Source organism: Denticeps clupeoides, chromosome 1 (genome assembly GCF_900700375.1).
Source record: "Denticeps clupeoides chromosome 1, fDenClu1.1, whole genome shotgun sequence".
Classification (NCBI taxonomy): Eukaryota; Metazoa; Chordata; class Actinopteri; order Clupeiformes; family Denticipitidae; genus Denticeps; species Denticeps clupeoides.
The window spans coordinates 7707458-7726706 of NC_041707.1; the positions used below are offsets into that span (position 1 = coordinate 7707458).

Sequence of the window (19249 nt, forward strand, 5' to 3'; positions counted from 1 at the left end):
GAAATTGCCAGAGGAATAGTGCTGTTATCTGTGTCTGTGAAACAATTTATTAACACAAATGTACGTTGAAGGTAGACTTTTTTTTTTTGCAGATCAAACGTGCATGGTTGGATTTCATTGGAGTTGTTCGATAAAAACAGAGGTGAGGGTCACGTCGTTGTAGATGCCCAGTCCTTTGATGGCGGTGAGATCTTTGATTCGATGCTTGAACTCCAGCAGATGAGACTTGTCCACCGCCACCTTAAACTCATTTGGGGTGCACAGGATCTTTATCTGCAAAAGCACGAGTGAATGTTAGTGACAGCAAATGTCAGTGAAGCAAACGGTGATCCCTATGTTAATATCCTGCAAAGTGCCTTGACAGAAAGGCTTGAAAGGATTGCAGTATTTACCTCAAAGTTCCTCCCTGGAGCAAAGGGGAAGGAAGAGCTTTCTCTCTCCTCAGCGCCCCACACTGTTCCTACCATGGCGTTTCTCACAATCACATTCTTTCCTTCGTGATTGAACCGTGGGTTGAAATGAAAGGCAATGTCATTTCCTTTGGTCAGATTTATTGCAAACCTGAACGGAAGCAGAGAAGCAATATTTAATTATAGCAGAATGCATCTATGATACACAATTTCAAGTGTGTAGATGTCAAATCTACACGTGAACTTGGTCATTAAAAGGATTGCAGTAATGACTGTGTATACCAGTGTATTGCTGGCCTTGTCGTTATCGGCTTATTGGCCGCGACACGCACAGCATTTGCATTCGTTCACACTGCTGTAGTTGATGTAGATTATCATCACTGTAAGCCTCCCTGCCAAGAGCAGTCACACCCAAAGTGTTTAATGAAATTCCAAAAGAAAGAATGATGGTTTTGAATCTGGAATTTTTTGTCTGTGTGGAATGCATTTTTGTGGGTACACAGACATTTGGAATTAGAATCTTCCTGATGCTTTTAGGATAATTTGACATACTGTGACAGGACATAAAACATGAGAATGTGTTATAGGACGTTTTCATACTGGACATATTTAAGTATTTGACTTACACATTGGCATTGGGTTTTACTTGTCCAGTGATGGTGATCAGCATTTTGTCTTGGCACCCATTTGGCAGATTCATCACATATGGCACAGTCTGTCACAGAAGAAAAAAGTATGTATCTCAGTATGATCTCAGACACGCAGAATTCACGGTTCTCGGGCAGGTTCAGTCAAATATTGACCAGCTGACAGCCCATTAGAAAATCCTGTACCAACATTTTATTAACAGTTTATTATTTAATGCCGTGGGTCTCACCAGTGGCTGCTGTGGAACAAACTGTGGAGCAGTGGGGGGATTTGGAGCAGGCTGCCCAGGCCACATGGGCTGGTTAGGCTGCCCAGGCCACGTGGGCTGGTTAGGCTGCCCAGGCTGCCCAGGCCACATTGGTTGGTTAGGCTGCCCAGGCCACATGGGCTGGTTGGGCTGCCCAGGCCACATCGGTTGGTCAGAAACAGTAGCTCCTGCAGTAGCCGTTTCACCTTCAAGTGCATCCGAAAGCTATAAGGCAAAAAAAACCACCATCTTTGCCTTGCTGCTTTTTTGCATAGTTATAAGAAGCACATAAAAAAATATCATAAAATGCTACTTACATCCATTGTATCTGCAAAAAGCAGAGAAAAGTAAGTAAATGCAGTGAACATTAAGCTTCTTTCAGAAAATATCTATAGTTGTCGGGCATAAAATATCTGTATAAAATATGTTGTATTTTGTATTGTATAAAATATCTGTTGACAGTGAAATTCCTCCACCCTACCCAGAGGGTGTAATGTGGGATGGGGCAGGTGAGTCAATAATACAATTTCAAAACAGGGATTGATGTGCCAAGTTGTGAATAGTGCATATACTAGAACAACTCCAGACTGACACTATTCTTTATGTTTAGTATGTTATTAGCATTTTTAAACAGAAACAACCCACAAAGTGCGGAAAGTGAAATATAATCATTATCATCAGATTGCATCATATCAGCAAAAATCTGTAGAAAGTGAGCGTAATTAAAAGTTGTCATTTATAAAAAAGTTAGTTAAAAGTTTACAAAAGTACTCTTGCTACAGCACAGTAGCCACAGTGTGCCGACACTTCTTCCTGGAAATAACTGACTGCACGCCCCACCCTTGGGAATGCAGGCCATTTTGTATATGGATAAGAGGGCATCGATAGCTGAATCAACATCGCTTCTCTCGGTATTTGCATTTTATTGAAATTAGCCAATAAGAGAGCCAGTGAATTGCTGTTCACAGCATACATTGACCCTAGTGTCAGTCAACCTAATGTAGTGATATAATTAACTATCAGTGCAAGCATTCATTATTAAATAGCCCGACCAGCTAGATTGAGAATATCAGCACTGAGACGTTACCTGCGTCGAGTTGGTTGAGTTCGCCGCTGCGTTCAGTTCAAGTGCTGCAAGCAGACAGACAAGAATTCAGGGTGGGGCTCACTTATACCCTCTTCCCTCCCCCACCGCTCTCACACACACACACACCTCCTGTTACAAGTACACCTCTCCACACTGCAGCCACACCCTTCATAAAATGTTCCCACTGCACTCGCCCAGAAAAAGCCAAAGGCCCTCATAATCCCCTGCCTTTGTGACAATGTGACACGGGGGCTGGGCCCAGTGACGCACTGAGGGTGCACCCAAACACACACCTCATCTCCACCACGAATAAAACACGCCGTCACCGCTGCAGAGTGTGGGTGTGGCTATTTGACGAATGTGTTGTGACAATATTGGAGAGCCCATGCACTGCAGAACACATAGAAATAGGCATGCCCATCAATAAGCAACTACGTTGCTATGGTAATTAGGAGTGGTCAGATGAAAATCTGATGAAAACAAAATTGCTTCCTAACATAGAAACCACTCGACTGTTGCCCCACACCCACTTTTTACTTTCAGTACAATGACCATGATATCGTCCGTTTGGGTGAAGGTTCCCCAAACCCTGTGAAGACTCGCCAAATGAAGTTTCACTACCCTGGGGTTCAACTAACACAAGACACATGCCGCTATGTCAGGAAAATAGAAAACAAAAACTAAGAACATACAGATTATTGACTACTTTGTATTGTACAGAAATATGAAATCTACAATAAATAAATCAATTTATGATCTAATAATGGTTATAATGAAATAATATGTATTTTATATGTATTGTTATTTGTATTGTTGCCTATATCCTATATATATTTATATACAGGTTTAGTGTAAATTATTACCTCACCCCCATTGTGGTCTGTTGCATTTGCTATTGTGTCCTGTGTTGCACATGGTGTTCTGGAGAACAATATTTTGTCTCACTGTATACATATTTGTGTATTATTGAGATGACAATAAATCTCTGCTCACTACATGTGCTTTACGTTGGTGGTGGGGACTGTCATATCTCCATAAAATAAGTGGCATCATTAAAAAGACACTGATAATGGCTTGAAAATGTATAGAGGATACAGTGGTGTTCCTGATCCTCTGTTGTGATGTGTCCTGTCCTCCCCTCCAGAAAAATGTCCTTAAAGGACAGGACGTGTAAAACAAAGGTGCTAATTAAGTAGAATGGCAGTGGCCATGTTAATTGGTAAAATTCATAATCATCCAGTTGGAATGTTCATTCTCCCGAACACTTTTGTTCAGCTATGACTATTGGCTTACATATACCCAATTTACCAAGATCTCCTGCTCTGTGAAACCACGCACACCATGACTGATGTCAATGTAATTAACTTAATTAAATCTAAAACATTTTCTGTTGTTCTGTTACAATTCTAGCCAGACAGGTGTACAGGAATTACGAATTCAGGAAACGGAATACAACTCCATTGGACTTACTTAATTGAATAATGGACATTGGTTCGACATGAATAATTTGATTTAGGCTGTCCAAATTCCTTTGCATTATTTCAGACCATACACATTAAGTTGATAGTACAGCTTGAAGAAACAAATGATTACTTATCATACATAATTTAGCATTGAATCCAAATTAAACACCTTATTCTTGCATGAACAAATTTGTTGGAAATTTAAAAATATTAGATCGTGTTTCATTTAAGTTAATTTTTTTTAATAATATAAAACGTACCGTTAGATGGCGCACTTAGCCTGCGGGAGATCATGCTCATTCATATCTAGTGTGGTGAACCTATATTAGATTAGATTAGATTAGATTCAACTTTATTGTCATTACACATGTACAAGTACAGGGCAACGAAATGTAGTTTAGGTCTAACCAGAAGTGCAATAAGCAGCAAGTGCAGGATACAGTTCAAATAAGTTAAGTTATATATATATACATAAAGTGATATGTGCTATACATAAAGTGATATGTGCAGTACAAAGTGATATGTGCTGTACAAAGTGATATGTGCAGTGCAGTGATTATCAAGAGTGTATGGGGGGGGCAGAGGAGTTCAGCAAGGAAACAGCTCTGGGAAAAAAGCTGTTCCTAAGTCTGCTGGTTCTTGTCCGTGGTAGCCTGAACCGTCTGCCTGAAGGCAGGAGAGAGAACAGTTCGTGGGCCGGGTGGGAGGAGTCCTTAAGAATACTGCGAGCTCGACGCAGACAGTGCTTCCTCTGGATTTCCTCAATGGATGGAAGTGGAGTCCCTGTGATGCGCTGGGCAGTTTTCACCACCCGCTGCATCGCCTTACGCTCAGCAACAGTGCAGCTTCCATACCACACTGTGAGACAGCTGGTAAGGATGCTCTCTATTGTAGAGCGGTAAAAGTTCAACAGGATGGTAGTGGGTAGCTGGTTCTTTTTTAATGTTCTCAAGAAGAAGAGGCGCTGGTGAGCCTTCTTGACCAGGCTGGAGGTGTTAATGCTCCAGGACAGGTCCTCTGAGATGTGGGTCCCCAGGAACTTGAAGGATGTAACAGGCTGCACAGTCATCCCATTGATGTGGATGGGATCATGCGAGCCTCTTCTCTCCCTCCTGAAGTCCACAATGAGCTCCTTGGTCTTGGTGGTGTTTAAAAGAAGGTTATTTTCTGTGCACCAAGTGGCCAGATGCTGGACCTCCTCCCTGTAGGCAGTCTCATCGTTGTTGTCGATGAGACCTATCACCGTGGTGTCATCTGCAAACTTAATAACGGAGTTTGATCCAGGGGTATATTAAGTTAGTACACCTCCAGGCAGATTGTTCTGATGTCATTACAAATTCCATCTAAATGCAAATAACAACAGCCTATGACCATGTGACAAATACATTATTTTAATTCATTTCCACATTTTATTAAAAAAAAATTATGATTATGCAGGAATCATTCCGACATGAAGGTTTAAATGACATCAACAAATAAACTTAGTTTTCCAGTTACAGTATGTCAGTATTACAAACACACGGATACCCCTGGAATTGGCATCATTCCTCCCCCGTTGACCTCAGTATGAAACAGACAGCGTAGAACAATGGATGGTATAGCAACAGCTTGAACAATAGCTGGGCCCTGGAACAATAGAATGTAATTACTTAGATTATTTGCTCCACAAAGCCCTCGACCTATATGGAGCCACCAGCCACAGAGGCTAAATCCCCACCATGTTTCCTTCGACTGTAATCCTGTGGCGTCTGATTCTTCTGATGGGATTTACAGCGTTTAATTTCTTGTCCTTTATATGTCCTGAACCCGGCTGGTTATTTAAGTGCAAAGTGAAGACTTATCAGCTATACAGTGCATACAGAACTTTGAGAATTGTGTGTGTGCATGTGTTTGATCTGTGGGCTACGTCAACTTCTGTGTTTACTGAAGTAAAGATTTCAGGTTTAAGGTCCTGAGATCCCGTTTTTTATCAAGCTGATACAATACAAGTTGCACGTCTCACACGCTCGATCATGGCAACTGACTACTGCTTTGTGGAGAGGATCTTGACCTTTGGGTGAACTTGCTTGTACACAGACAACATGGGTTACCCCAAACCCCACGGTGCATTCATTCACTAAAAGAGAATGCGGGGGAACAGCGCTTCTGCTTTGAGCTCCTGACTTCTTTTATCAGTTTGGGGTTAAAAGCGCTAGAACCTTCTGCAGCAGGTCCATCTGTAAAAATTTTTAAACCCCACGGCTGGGTTGCACTTCCGAATTCTATCACAGTTAAATCTCCCCCTTTTTTCCCCCATCACATTTCTTATTGTGTCCCTGAGAAAACTATATATATATATATATATATATATATATATATATATATATATATATATATATATATATATATATATATATATATATATATATATATATATATCACATTTCTTATTGTGTCCCTGAGAAAACTATATATATATATATATATATATATATATATATATATATATATATAACTATATATATATATATATATATATATATATATATATATATATATATCTATATATATATATCTATATATATATATATATATATATATATATATCTATCTATATATATATATATATCTATATATATATATATAGTTTTCTCAGGGACACAATAAGAAATGTGATGGGGGAAAAAAGGGGGAGATTTAACTGTGATAGAATTCGGAAGTGCAACCCAGCCGTGGGGTTTAAAAATTTTTACAGATGGACCTGCTGCAGAAGGTTCTAGCACATATATATATATATATATATGTGTGTGTGTATGTGTGTGTGTGTGTGTATATATATATTTATATAGTTTTCTCAGGGACACAATAAGAAATGTGATGGGGGAAAAAGGGGGGGATATATATATATTATTATTATTATTATATTTTTTTTTTTTTAGCCTTTAGGATTTTTTTTTACCCCGCTATGCCCCGTTTGAACAAAAGCCACATCAGGCTCAGTTTTATTGTTTTTAAAGGTCTCAAGCTATCTGGCCCGGAGGAATCAAAACAGAGAACAATCTCTTCATTTCCATTTCTCTCGCTCTGATCAGAAGCCATGATAAACGGGCATCTGCAGGGGCCAAGACTCTCTCTTCCTCCTCCTCCTCCTCCTCTCTTTCTGTCTCTTTCATTAGCTCCAGAACTAAAATGGGACTAGTTAGGACACTGGACCTCTGTGTCCACCAGCGCAGGGCTGCACAAAAAGCCCCTTCAGCCCGTGGAGAGCAGGTCCCGGCTTCTCGGCTCCGCCCTGCCCTGGAGTTCCAGCAGCCTAACTCCACGTTTAACTTGGAGGCTGTCCAAGTTTAACTTGGTCTGTGCCCGCTGCTGTCTGCCACAACAGGAAGTGCATCACTTCACTAACCTGATGCCACTTGCGGCACTTCAGCCCTCCTCTCGGTTGCATTTCCTCTAGCAGCCACTCGCCACGTCACAGAGGGCCACAGTCCTTTTCACCAGCACTGGAGCAGATAGAGAGAGAGAGAGGATCAGACCAGGGTCTAGAGTGTAGTATAGATACTGTCATGATACTGGCATTTTCCATGTTGACGGGCAAATGGGTTGTGAATCAGCTCAGATCAGGTAGTGTATAAAACCAGATTACTGGGTAGTGATTAAATGAGCAGTCAACAACAGTGAATATTCAGATGTTGGTTTATTAAATGAACTCTGCAGCAACTCATGTATAGTAGGACCCAACATGTAACAAGTAGTGTGTAAAACCTGCAGTTTGAGAAAATGCTTCACTGCGACAATTTTTAAGAGAACCTTGCCTGTTCACTGAATGCTCTGTGGGGTATAGAATTTAGTGAACGGATCACTCACTGAGCCCAATTTGGCAAGTAGATCAGTTAAAAAACATACCACTGGACAGGATACTTAAAACATCATGAGTTAGAAACAGGTTTATTTTTACAAAGGTCTTTGTCAAAGGAACACAGCCATGGGGCAGTGGTGGCCTAGCGGTTAAGGAAGCGGCCCCATAATCAGAAGGTTGCCGGTTCAAATCCCGAGCCACCAAGGTACCACTGAGGTGCCACTGAGCAAAGCACCGTCCCCACACACTGCTCCCCGGGCGCTTGTCATGGCTGCCCACTGCTCACTCAGGGTGATGGGTTAAATGCAGAGGACAAATTTCACTGTGTGCACCGTGTGCTGTGCTGCTGTGTATCACATGTGACAATCACTTCACTTCTCTTCTTCTAACACTCCATGAGTTCAGAGTTGTAGGCTCCTCCTGCCAAACACTGAACACATCAGTGATTCGATGAACAAATCTTTTAGTGAACTGATTCGAAAGATTCAGTACATCTAAAAGAACTGCCATGCCCATCACTCTTCATAACTCTTTTATTATGTTGTCTTAAATGTTTTATGTTTTATTCAACCTCTTGTTTACATTTACATTCACATTTACGACATTTATCAGACGGCCTTATCTAGAGATGACTTACAATCAGTAGTTACAGGTGTCTTGTGTCTTGCTCAGGGACACAATGGTAGTAAGTGGGATTTGAACCTGGGTCTTCTGGTTCATAGGTGAGTGTGTTACCCACTAGGCTTCTACCACCCTTGTTTAATGTAATTGTTTAAAGTGCTTTATAAATAAATATGGTATGTAAGTAAATGTAAATGTACAGTATTCTCCATTTCCAGAGGGAAATTTACAGGCATCAGTAGCTGTTCCATCAACCCTGGAGCGCAGGGAGTTTCAAATAAGGTTGAGAAACATCGTTCCCATGGCCACATTCACATTAATAGCAAAAGCAGCCTGCGCAGCATCTGCCCAGAGAGCCAGGGAGCCCGCGAAGGAAAACAGGGGCCACAAGGAACCAACAGCAAGGTCAGAAGCTTGAGTCACTGAGTGCAGCAATTACGGACCCCCAGGGGCCATGGATGAGTGCGGATGAATCATGGTCCGTGCTCTTATTTTGACCGCTCTGACGTGCAAATATTTAGCTTCGCATGCAAAGTCATCTGTGCTCCACAGTCTGACAAAGGACAAGACCTTTTTATGGTCATGAGAAGTTATCGGTAAAGCCACAATACATTCTTTCGCAATGCGCATTAGTTAAAGGAATTATGGATGAAAATGAAAAGACAACTTGTAATTTACCTCTTGACCTCATTGGCTAATGTTGATAAAGCACCCCTTGTCTTTGTCAACATGCTGGCCAACGTATATTCAACGTTCTTAGAGGCTATCTGTGATAAACCACCAGACGGACAAGTGTAATGCGAGTCACACCAGGCGCACTGGGAATGTCCTACTCTCCCTTTATAGAGGGAAAACAGACTGCTCAGACATCAGAACTGCCACTGTAAATGTTGAAGTATTGTTTTGGTGAGCCCGTGGTGACAAACAACTCGGGCCACTCTGACGCTTGGCCACACAGCGAATGAGAATGTCAGCAGAACCAAACCGTCTCCTTAAACAGACTCCCTTGTTGGGTTCACCTCATTTCAATCATACAGTAATTGAGCAGCGCATGAGGCTTCTCGTGAGCCTTGTAAATGGCACAAGCCACAAAAAACGCTCTGAGGTCAACATAACTGCACAGCCCGGCTTCCCAACCCTGTGTTTACGTTGGAATATATCAAGCATAAACTGACAATGTAGCATTTTACTGAAATTATTGCTGAATCAAAATGGGTCATAAGACTTTAGAAAAAAACCTGCAATGCTAATAAAGTTTTTGGTGTGTCTAGGAATCTGAGATGATTTCCCTGTAAGGGTTTAGAGTGGATTTGCTGTGGAAGAAAGCTGTGGTCACTGTGAAAGGGGGCATTCGGTTAATACATATGAAATGCTCATTAATGAAACAGACTGCTGACATCAAAGGAAAGTGGCCCCATTAGGGCTTCTATAACTGAGACCTCACATTTTTGCAGATGTCAGCGTGAATACGACCTTAAACACCACAGAGAAAACATTACCAGCAATTTCCTTCAGTCCAGTATAATTTCAATGCTGCTATATTAATAACTTTATCCAGTAACATCATATCCATTGTTGTGTGGAAGTAACAGAGTTGTAAATTTCTGAAAATAATAATGGTGTGTAATGACCATTATAGAATATAAGTAGCTAAACAGACTCAACTGGTTACCCATACCTGACACATTTCAGCCTGGAATGTTTTTGCACATAATCTGATGATCTGAATTGTCTAATGTCTGTGACTTTTCCTTCAATTTACGTCCCCAAAAAATATTTCATTACTGTGCTATGAAATCCATTTACAACAATGGAGATGAATTCATGGACAGATGCATTCTCTATAGACAAAAAAACAACATGAATGTTAAACTGTGCATACCAGGCCTGAAGAGACCCAGGTAAAAAAAATAGTTGAGTTATTAACCTATTTGTTATAACCATATATGCATAACATATTTCAGTCAGCAAATTTCAGTTGAACCAAATTTCAAATACTTAAGACACTTAATTTTTTGTTAAATTTTTTCAGCTTTGCTCAACTTTGCTCAGCTTGTTGGCAATGATTGGACTAGTGGAGAAAAGTAGTATTGCAGTTTTGGACAGAAGTAGGGGTACAAACAGATGAGAATCTGTTGCTAAAATCAAGCATCAAACATTGTACGGTTGAGTCTAGTATGGCTAGCTGTATTATTACATAAACCACATGCACTCACATTGTACTCATTGCGAATTCATTTAAACTTTGAACGTTAATTGTTGTTTTCGTGTTCTTTTGTGCTTTTGTTCTTTAGTTTTATGTCTTGTCCTAAATTGCACCGTTGTGTCTTGTCTTGCATTGTCAATGTCACAGCAAAGATGCGAAATCTCTGTACATGGCTGGACTGACAAAATAACATTCATAAATCTTGAATCCAATACCCAGTGTTCCTCCTTTAGAAACGTACACTTCCTTGGACTGTTGTGTATTCCTACATACAGCAGTCCAAGCACTTGCTTTGTTGTATGAGCATTGTTTATTACAATGTTTGACTGAACGTTACATGCAGACTTAGGAAAATGCCAACAATGGCTGTCTAATTACCTTCAGCATTTTGCATATGAAGTGGAAAAGCTCATGGTCTGGTACACTAGAACACAGTGAGCCAAGCCTTGGGGAGGGGGGGGCGGTGGTTAGAAATCTGAATATTGTCTGCAGATTAAACTGATCTGGGAGCAAAGGGATTTAAATGCAACGAGAGAGGGGGGAGAGAATAAAGAAAACACATAAGCCGCGGAACATTTAAAAAAAAAAGTTCTCACATCGCACGCCCCGCCGTGGCCCTTTCACATTTTAATTAAAACCGTCTTCTCTTGAATGCACGCCGGCCTGACAGCGGCCATCACGGCAGATGAGGCTGCAATTATGATGTCATATTCTTGGTTTCCCTCCTGCCTGGGCGTCCGCGGCAGTGTGCAGTGGAGCGGGATGTTCGCTGACTCCAGAGAATCAAGGGGCCCGCCACGGGGCTGACTGTCTGCAGGAACACTAAATGAAGCTTTGGCAATGGCAGCATATAGCCCCCCCCCGCCGCCCCTCCAAAATCCTCTCTCTCTCGCTCTCCCGGCCACTCGGCCCTGGCCTTCAGATCTGTTTAAAGATAAGTGGTGAGGCTGACTCACGCCGTCGATGGTGAATGGGGTGTCAGTCAGGGAGGCCGGGCCCTGACATCCCCATTATGCTCCCTTCACATCAAACACCGGCCTGGCTGCTGTACCACGGATTCACTCACATACCACGACGGAGGATCCATTATGCTGACAAAATAACAGTCAGATGTATAAATGAAGGCAAGAGGGTGGGGGGTGCAGATACTTTTTTAGTAGATGAAAGGAAAACACAGAAAAGAAATGAGAAAAAGATGACACAAGTTTTGTTCCTTCTATTGTGGTAAGTCCCTGGTGTAAAATAAAATTCCCAGCTTTTTTATTTAAATAATTGCACTTAATTTCTGATCAACAGCAACATTTATTTCTTGTATTGCAGTAGATATGAAAAAACGTAAACACTTTCTAAACACAAAGAAAATGTCTTAGGGAGCAAAAAAAAAAATGGAAGAATGCTCAGGAGCCCTGAGGTGCTGAGGGCTTTTCAGGCTCAATTTTATGCTCCAGTCCACTATATGCAGGATTAAAAAATTGACAAGAATTTCCATCTATGGACTGATTATGGACTGTTTAATACCTACCCTGCAGTGGCACCTATTTCTTATGTTTTGTGGGTAGTCTTCTGTTATAGCTCATCGAAACATATTTTTCAGGCAACAGAAGCAATTGACATTGCTGTTGTTGCAATAGGTTGTTTCAGTGTGAGGCTGAAATTAACTGGTCCATGTTGGAAGATGTATTCAGTGTACATAATGGCACATTAACAAAGCCTCATTTACTCATTAACCCATATATTAGTGTCATTAGAGCAACAGCCATCCATGGCATCACTCCTCAGGCCGAGATTGATCCAGTCTCACCTCAAAGCTACATTCTCCGTCACTAACCCTTTTCAGGGCTCAGGAGCTGAGGTCTAATGCTTCACCTCCCAGACTGGCTTAGCTCCATCTAATGACTACAGCCCAAATCGCTGATATGACACCCTACCCCATTGTGGGCTTGTCCTGGAAATGAACCTTAATCCCCACAGAGCAGAAAAGAGACTCACATGTTCAGTCATCACGGCTCGCTTTGGCTCCCTGATCCCGCAAATTAAGACTCTGGGCGCGGATCTCCTGAGCTGACACCACATGGTGGCAACGCAGAGTCCCCACGCTTGAAGTGACAGGTCGGTTGCCATGGCGAGGGCAGGGGAGCAGCGTTGTGTGTGTCTGCACACCGTATCACACCCTCAGGCAATACATATGTGGGAACTGTCGGGAGAAACATCATTCTCTGTTATTAATATTGAAGTGAAATGCCCCAACGGACCCTGCTCAGATTAGTGGGAATGTTAGAAGATCGTTGACCGTGTGTGCGCGTGTGTAAAGCGACTGGTGACATGAGCAGCTCATCCTGATTTTGGGTGCAGCGTCTTTAGGGGAAGGTTGAACATTGTGTGTGTGTGTGTGTGTGTGTGTACCTCTGAAAACACAAGTATCTTCGTCCTTCAAGCATGCAAAGCACCAACATGCTGCTCTCACAGGCAATTTTACTGCGGAACCTGGAAATATTACCCACAAACCCCCCTCTTTTCCATGTCCATTCATTCTGATTGCAGGCCTGTGATTTATTGGAGGAAATGCTGGACATAAAATCTCACATTTTTACGATGTGTTCCTCAAGAGAAGACTGGAGATTGCCATGGCAACCTAACCTGCAATCACGGTGGAGACTTGGTGAAGTTGGGAGGATTGCACCTCCATTACCTGGAGAAATGTTGTTTTGTGCGTTCTAACGTCACATTTTCAAAAAGCCGTCCCAAGGCACGCGTGTGTGTGTGCTGGTGTGAGTGGGCATTATGCAGCAACTCTGGAGAGCAACCGAGAGAAAAGGAGGGAGGAGGAGAAGAAGAGAGAGCAGTTTTCCTGAGGGAACTGAATCGCTAATGGTGGCCATCCTCCTCTGGGGGGAACAGGAGGTGGGGGTGGCGCATTTAATTAGGCACTGAAGATTTGCCGCGCTGCACAATGGAAAATGTCTTCAGTTATGAACATATATGGAAACAAGGTAATCTGCAGCCAGCGTTAATTGAACACATGAGATGGTGGAGGACATAATTGGATATTAAAAACAATGACCTTTCCATTTGTTTGGCTAATTACCGACGAAACACTATTCTTACATGATTGCATCACACATGGTCCAGAGCTCAACTTAAACTGTGCACACGTGAAGGGGTGCCACCAGGATCAGATATAACAGGAACAGTCAGTTGAGTTCCTGGCAGGAGAATCTGTTCATTGCAGTAGATTTAGCTCTTCCTGTATAAAGGGAATTTGATTTGAAGCATGTTAAGAGCAATAGTCACTTTGCGCTGATTCCATTTAGCAGTCGGACTAATATGAACAGACTTTGTGAGGTTGCATAACTGGAATTTTTTTCTTCATTTCATGCAAACTGACGCACACAATTTGTGCATACCAAACCTGAATGTACACCTCTGCTGTCGGAAGTCTAATCTGTTTGTTGTCTGCATTCTCCTCAACCGGAAAAACAAAAAGCACCAAAGGTCATATTTTCTGGTGATGCACAGAACGTAACGTATGAGGAATGTTTGCTAATGTTCATCCATTAGTATGCCTGAATTTAAACACCTACAGCAGCGATTACCTGGGACATGTGGTGTAGGCTGGGCTTTACAGAATGAAGAAGTAGGATACGTGAAAACTGTCCGGACTTCTCCCATGTTAAATAACTTTTGCCGTCTGGGATACAGAAACATACAGAAAAGGGAGGTTTGTGAACTAAAGGCTGTTAAAAAGCTGTAAAGGTTGGATGTATGGAAGGATGAAAGGATGAGGGTTGGATCATGGGAACACTTGGAGAACATACGTTCAGGTAAGGTTAAATGTGGTTAAATTGCAACACCACCAACAGGGCAACTAGGGCTTTATGCTATTGTACGCTAATGCTAACACCACCAATGTTCACAGTGGATACAGACAGCAGTGATGTCTTGGTCTATCTGTTTATTTCTGTGAATCGAGAATCCACATGTGCTATTACTTACGTAGAAATCAAGAACCAAGAAAATATGACTTTAATTGAGTTTTCATGCTGTGTAGGATAGTAGATGGACATTATTGAGGCAGTGAGAACATGATGTGGTCAAATTATGGAGTTAAGGGAAGACGTTTTGATAAGACCTTGACTCCAGACAGTCAATACCAGGTTGAGTGACCTCTTGCCTCAAGCCACCGCATTCCTCCATTCCGGTTTAGTTTTAAGCATCTGATATTTGAATTCAGGGGGACAAAAGGATGTGGAGGGCTTTGGATCATGGGATTAAACACTTAACCTTATGAGGAGGAATGGGGATTTTTTTCTTTAGATTTGGATTTGCAGTCCATTAGGCAGATGAAAACTCCTTACTGGCTTCATAAACGGTGGTGAAATACTGTCACGTCAGGCAAACCTGTGGATCTGAGTCAAAAGAGCCACAGACTTGATCCTACCTTTCAGGAAATTCTATTGAAAAAGCCAAGAGAGAAGGATTTTATACATTGTGCAGTTTCTCGCAAAACTGCTTTTACACGAAAACTCTGGTCATTTTGGCTAACGCCACTCTCTGCAGGCCTCCGTTTTACGTTGGCTACACTACACTACACTACATCTCATATCTCCGCGCCGGGCGTAACATTTGATGAGTTGGTTTATGGCAAAGAATTTACACCGCAAATGTGGCCCTGAGTGAACCGAAATGACTGTAGCAGCTGTGATCAGCGACTGACTGGTTCTGTGATACGTTGCTTTGTAATTGATCATAAGAGAACTCTTGACATGCCGAACAGAAGCCAAAGCTGAGAGGGAAAAGAGCAGAGGAAAAGAGTTTCTGTTTCCAGAATCATTCCATTATGGGACCTGCCAGCCTTGTTTCCTGGCCGCAGCGCTGCAGCGGCGAGGCTCTTTCGGCAGCGTCAGCTGAAATCTATCGTATTTTATCAGTCGAGACGAGTTTAGTCAATTAGAAGTGAAGTGTGGCTGTTTCATGGCCCGGAGTGGTGGTTACGGATGAATGCAGAATGACTTTCCATATGGCCGTGGCCAGCGTCAGCCTGGTGTAATCTGAGACGTTCACCTGGCTGCTTTACAGCATTCCCTGCAGGGGCCATGCGCCAGGATCAGGCCCTCCGGAGATGGGCTGTCGTTACGTCTTTTAGAAAATAAATGTCATTTTGTCTGGAGGCTGAATGATGTTAATAAAAAACCTCTCACCCCATGTTTCAAGATAATTAGATTTGAGCTCCCTAAGCTGCTTATTGGCTGTTTAGATTCTCCACCCCAAAAGCGAATCAATGGTCTTGTTCCTGACATATTAGCATATCAGATAAAGTTGCAGCCACATTAACAAACAGTCCCGGTTTATTTACCGCGCTGTTGACGTCACACTCTAAAAATGGGATGGGGTGAGTGTTCATGTGCATTCAATAAGGTCCAAATGGAGTAATGCAATTCATAAGACACCTCGCCATCTGACTGAGGGAGAGAGGCTCTGTCCAGATCCAGAGCTGCCCTGACCTCAGGTCATCTCCCTGACGTCCGTCCAAACAACTGTCTCGCATTTTCCACACCGTGTCAGGGTTGCGGCCGCTTTCCGCCGTTCGACTCTTCTTCACTGCTGATGTGACACATCTGGTCCCTGATGCTGGCTTGTCAGGACAGCTTCTTCATATCAGCGAGCGTCAGCCTTTGAAAATAAAAGAAACCCAGTTGAGGTCAGTTCAGATTCCTTTCAGAAAGACAAATGGTGAATTATGTAACAACCTGACAAGATGCTGATAAAAAAAATACCCCAAAGGGGAGAGAGTGAAAGCATTCACCCCAGAATCAACATCTGCTTTTAATGGGAGACAATGGAGAGTCATCCTGCGCCATTAACATCTTTTCGTGAATGACCCCCAAATTAGTTCAAATTGGCTCCATGTCAACGCTGCAGACCAGATCTTAATTTATTTAGCCACCAGTGACCCAACAAGGGGCCATCAGCACCATTATTTCCATTAGCCGATATATTTAATTAGGACAGACGTGAAGCCAGACATGTGATTTGCCCGGAGATGTGTCCTTTGCTTTTGTTTGCTCAAAGTGGTTCCTTTCAAGACCCCATCTGAGTCACCGCAAAATATCTGCAGCTTTTACAGCCAATTTTAACTGCATTAAAAGCCACTTTTATGTGAGTACAGTCTACAATCACAATAAACAAAAAGGAGACTCAAAGGAAGCCATTTGGGGACATCCAGGCAACTGAAAAATTGTGGGTAATTTGTATTTCATACGAGCGAAGCAGCTAAACTGTCAATAAAACATTTGAGTGACATGTACCAGGGATCAGGCCACATAAACAGTAACCAAAGGCTACTTTCTTTTGGTCTGTGTGCACGAACCATCTGGTTGTCAGACCCTCAAAAAACCCTCACTGACCGAGAACCGATGGGTAAAAGTCAAGTGATTGACATTCACACCGAAGGGGGACACAATGAGTCATTTGTCTGAAGTTCAGGGTCCTGCTCTGGGTCTCCAGCAGTCTCCTTGTATTTGGGCGTAAAGGCGGCCCGCTCCCTCGCTGTCGTCCAGGCACAGAACAAAACCAGAAGGGCCTGGGATGACAGAGGGGATGTCATTTATTTCACATGCAAGCGCAGTTGTCACAAAGGCGGGGTGAAGAGGTTGTGACAGGCACAGTGGGGAGGTAACGTCAGAGGATATGAAGAGAGTTTAGATGTGGGCGCGGAGCATTTCGGTGGCAGTTGAAGGAAAATCACACACACTGTCTTGACAGAATGCATCTGTGTTGTTCGCTTCATAGGACTCGACAGGAATAGCTGCCCTCTGTCAACATGGGAAACATTGGAGATGAAGATGATGGTAACCATGGCTGAAAGATGGTAAATGGACTCCAGATCCCCACCCCACTGAACCCTGATCCATTTAAAATTTCACACTCGCAGAGAGGGCTGAGATGTTTTTACAGCCAGGCTGAGGGCCTTTGATGAGTCCTCTGGCCGAGGCTAAGTTCTTGCAGCTGCGGTGGATGCTAAAACAAACACCTCCATTGATAACATCTTCACACGTGGGCTTAGGCCAGGGGTGCAGCACTCAAAAGCCAAGCTGGAAGAAATAAAAGGGATGGAATTTTTTGGCAGAAAGCTTTTTAAAATGTTAGATGAACAGCAAGGAGCTACCAGGGATGTTCAGAAGAAAAACAAAGACGACAGGGTGTCATCCATGTCATGTGCATCCTAAAAGAGGGAGAGACACATGCTGCCATAACGTGTCATGGTTGCGCCAAGCATGAAGCACGGTTGTGTCAGTTTGTTGGCACAAAGAAGGGCTGTGGCTCTCATGCTAGCGACTGATGCAGTTTAAGTGGAAGCTCTTGGAGCTGAGGGAAGGGACGCTGCTGAACTCACCCAGAGGACAACGACATTTCCCCTAACGATTCAGACAGCTACTATTTTCCATCACGCAGGAACGAACCTGAGCGTTGCTCCAAGCTGGGTGGACAGGGACGCGTCCTGCAGGGACGTGGTGTGGTGGAGGGGGTGTGATGAGACGCCTGCTGAAGTGCTGCTGGTTCCTGCTCGTTGGGGTGGGGGCTGATGTCTCTTCATTCAGGGTTTATGGGATTCCAAGGTTAAAAAACAGGCTGGAGTGTTTTTATGTCCACTATTAGTTTGAAAAAGCCACGGGATCCTGTGGGGGGCTGCTTAATCAATATTTTCAAAAGGCACAACATCAGATTACAGACAGGTGTCATAAAGAAAATTAAGTTTGATAATGTTTTTATAAATGTAGATGAAAATGGAAAGAGCCTGATGACTGACAGCTCTCACACACTGTGCAACACATGTTCTCAGTCATCCAGGTGAATTTATCTGAAGGCTGAGTCATGGCAACTGGACTTTCTTTCTTTAATGTAGAGACGTTTCATTCTGCATCCACAGACCTGAGGGTTGAGACCACAAATTGTGCAACGCATGCACGTTGCAACGTTGCCTTTGTTTAATATATTTATTTTTGTAAATCACTTGACCTCAGACTAGTGAACAAGCCCCACATTTAGCGTGTAGTGCTGCACTTTTTTCAGTGGCTTACACAATGGTATGGTATTTCAGAACTCATAAAAGCCTTCATTTCTTCTGCAGTGTTCCAGTGGTGACTCCTGACCTCAGTGATGACTTTTATGAGGATTCTTAACAAAAATGCATAAAAGCAGATCTCAAAACAATCTCAGTTATGACCACGTGTTCTGCCAAGTTGGGCATGTTGAAAATCTAGGCATTTTAATCTGCAAACCAATAAAAAAGATACACGGGCTGTGGTGCAGATTAACCAAATCGTTTTTTTTATGAAAATAATATATGCATAGCAAGATGCTGAGGTTTTCTTGGTGATTAAAAGAACTCACATTGTATATTTCAATTATACATTTTTATTGACATTTTTATCAAACAATGATACATGATGTTAATTTGGCATCCATGTATTACTCTAACATGCCATTTCTTGCTGATCAGGACCTGTTTCTAACACCAGATGTCGTATAGATTCATCTCTGGTAGACTAACAGCTCCTGTAGAAAAGTGCAATATTTTGTGACAAGACAGAGTTATTGCTTTCATCATTGCAAACCTCAGTTCCACTTATCAGCCAATCCTCGGTGGGTCAAATGTTAACCAACTCTGATACGCTGTGTGTTTGACCCGCATGTACAGCTGGAAACACATATTTGAGCTGCTGTTATTA

The 19249-nt window shown here is 42.5% G+C and overlaps 1 protein-coding gene across 1 annotated transcript; it reads right to left on the reverse strand.

Annotated features, from left to right (window-relative positions):
- Positions 1-19: 19 nt before the first annotated feature.
- lgals3b (lectin, galactoside binding soluble 3b) lies at positions 20-2565 on the reverse strand. Its single transcript, XM_028978271.1, has 6 exons — positions 2393-2565; positions 1623-1633; positions 1288-1530; positions 1037-1125; positions 393-561; positions 20-273 (listed from the first exon to the last, which is right to left on the reverse strand). The coding sequence occupies exons 2-6, from the start codon at positions 1626-1628 to the stop codon at positions 115-117; spliced, it is 666 nt and encodes a 221-aa protein (XP_028834104.1). The 5' UTR covers positions 1629-1633; positions 2393-2565; the 3' UTR covers positions 20-114.
- Between the last annotated feature and the right edge of the window lie 16684 nt (positions 2566-19249).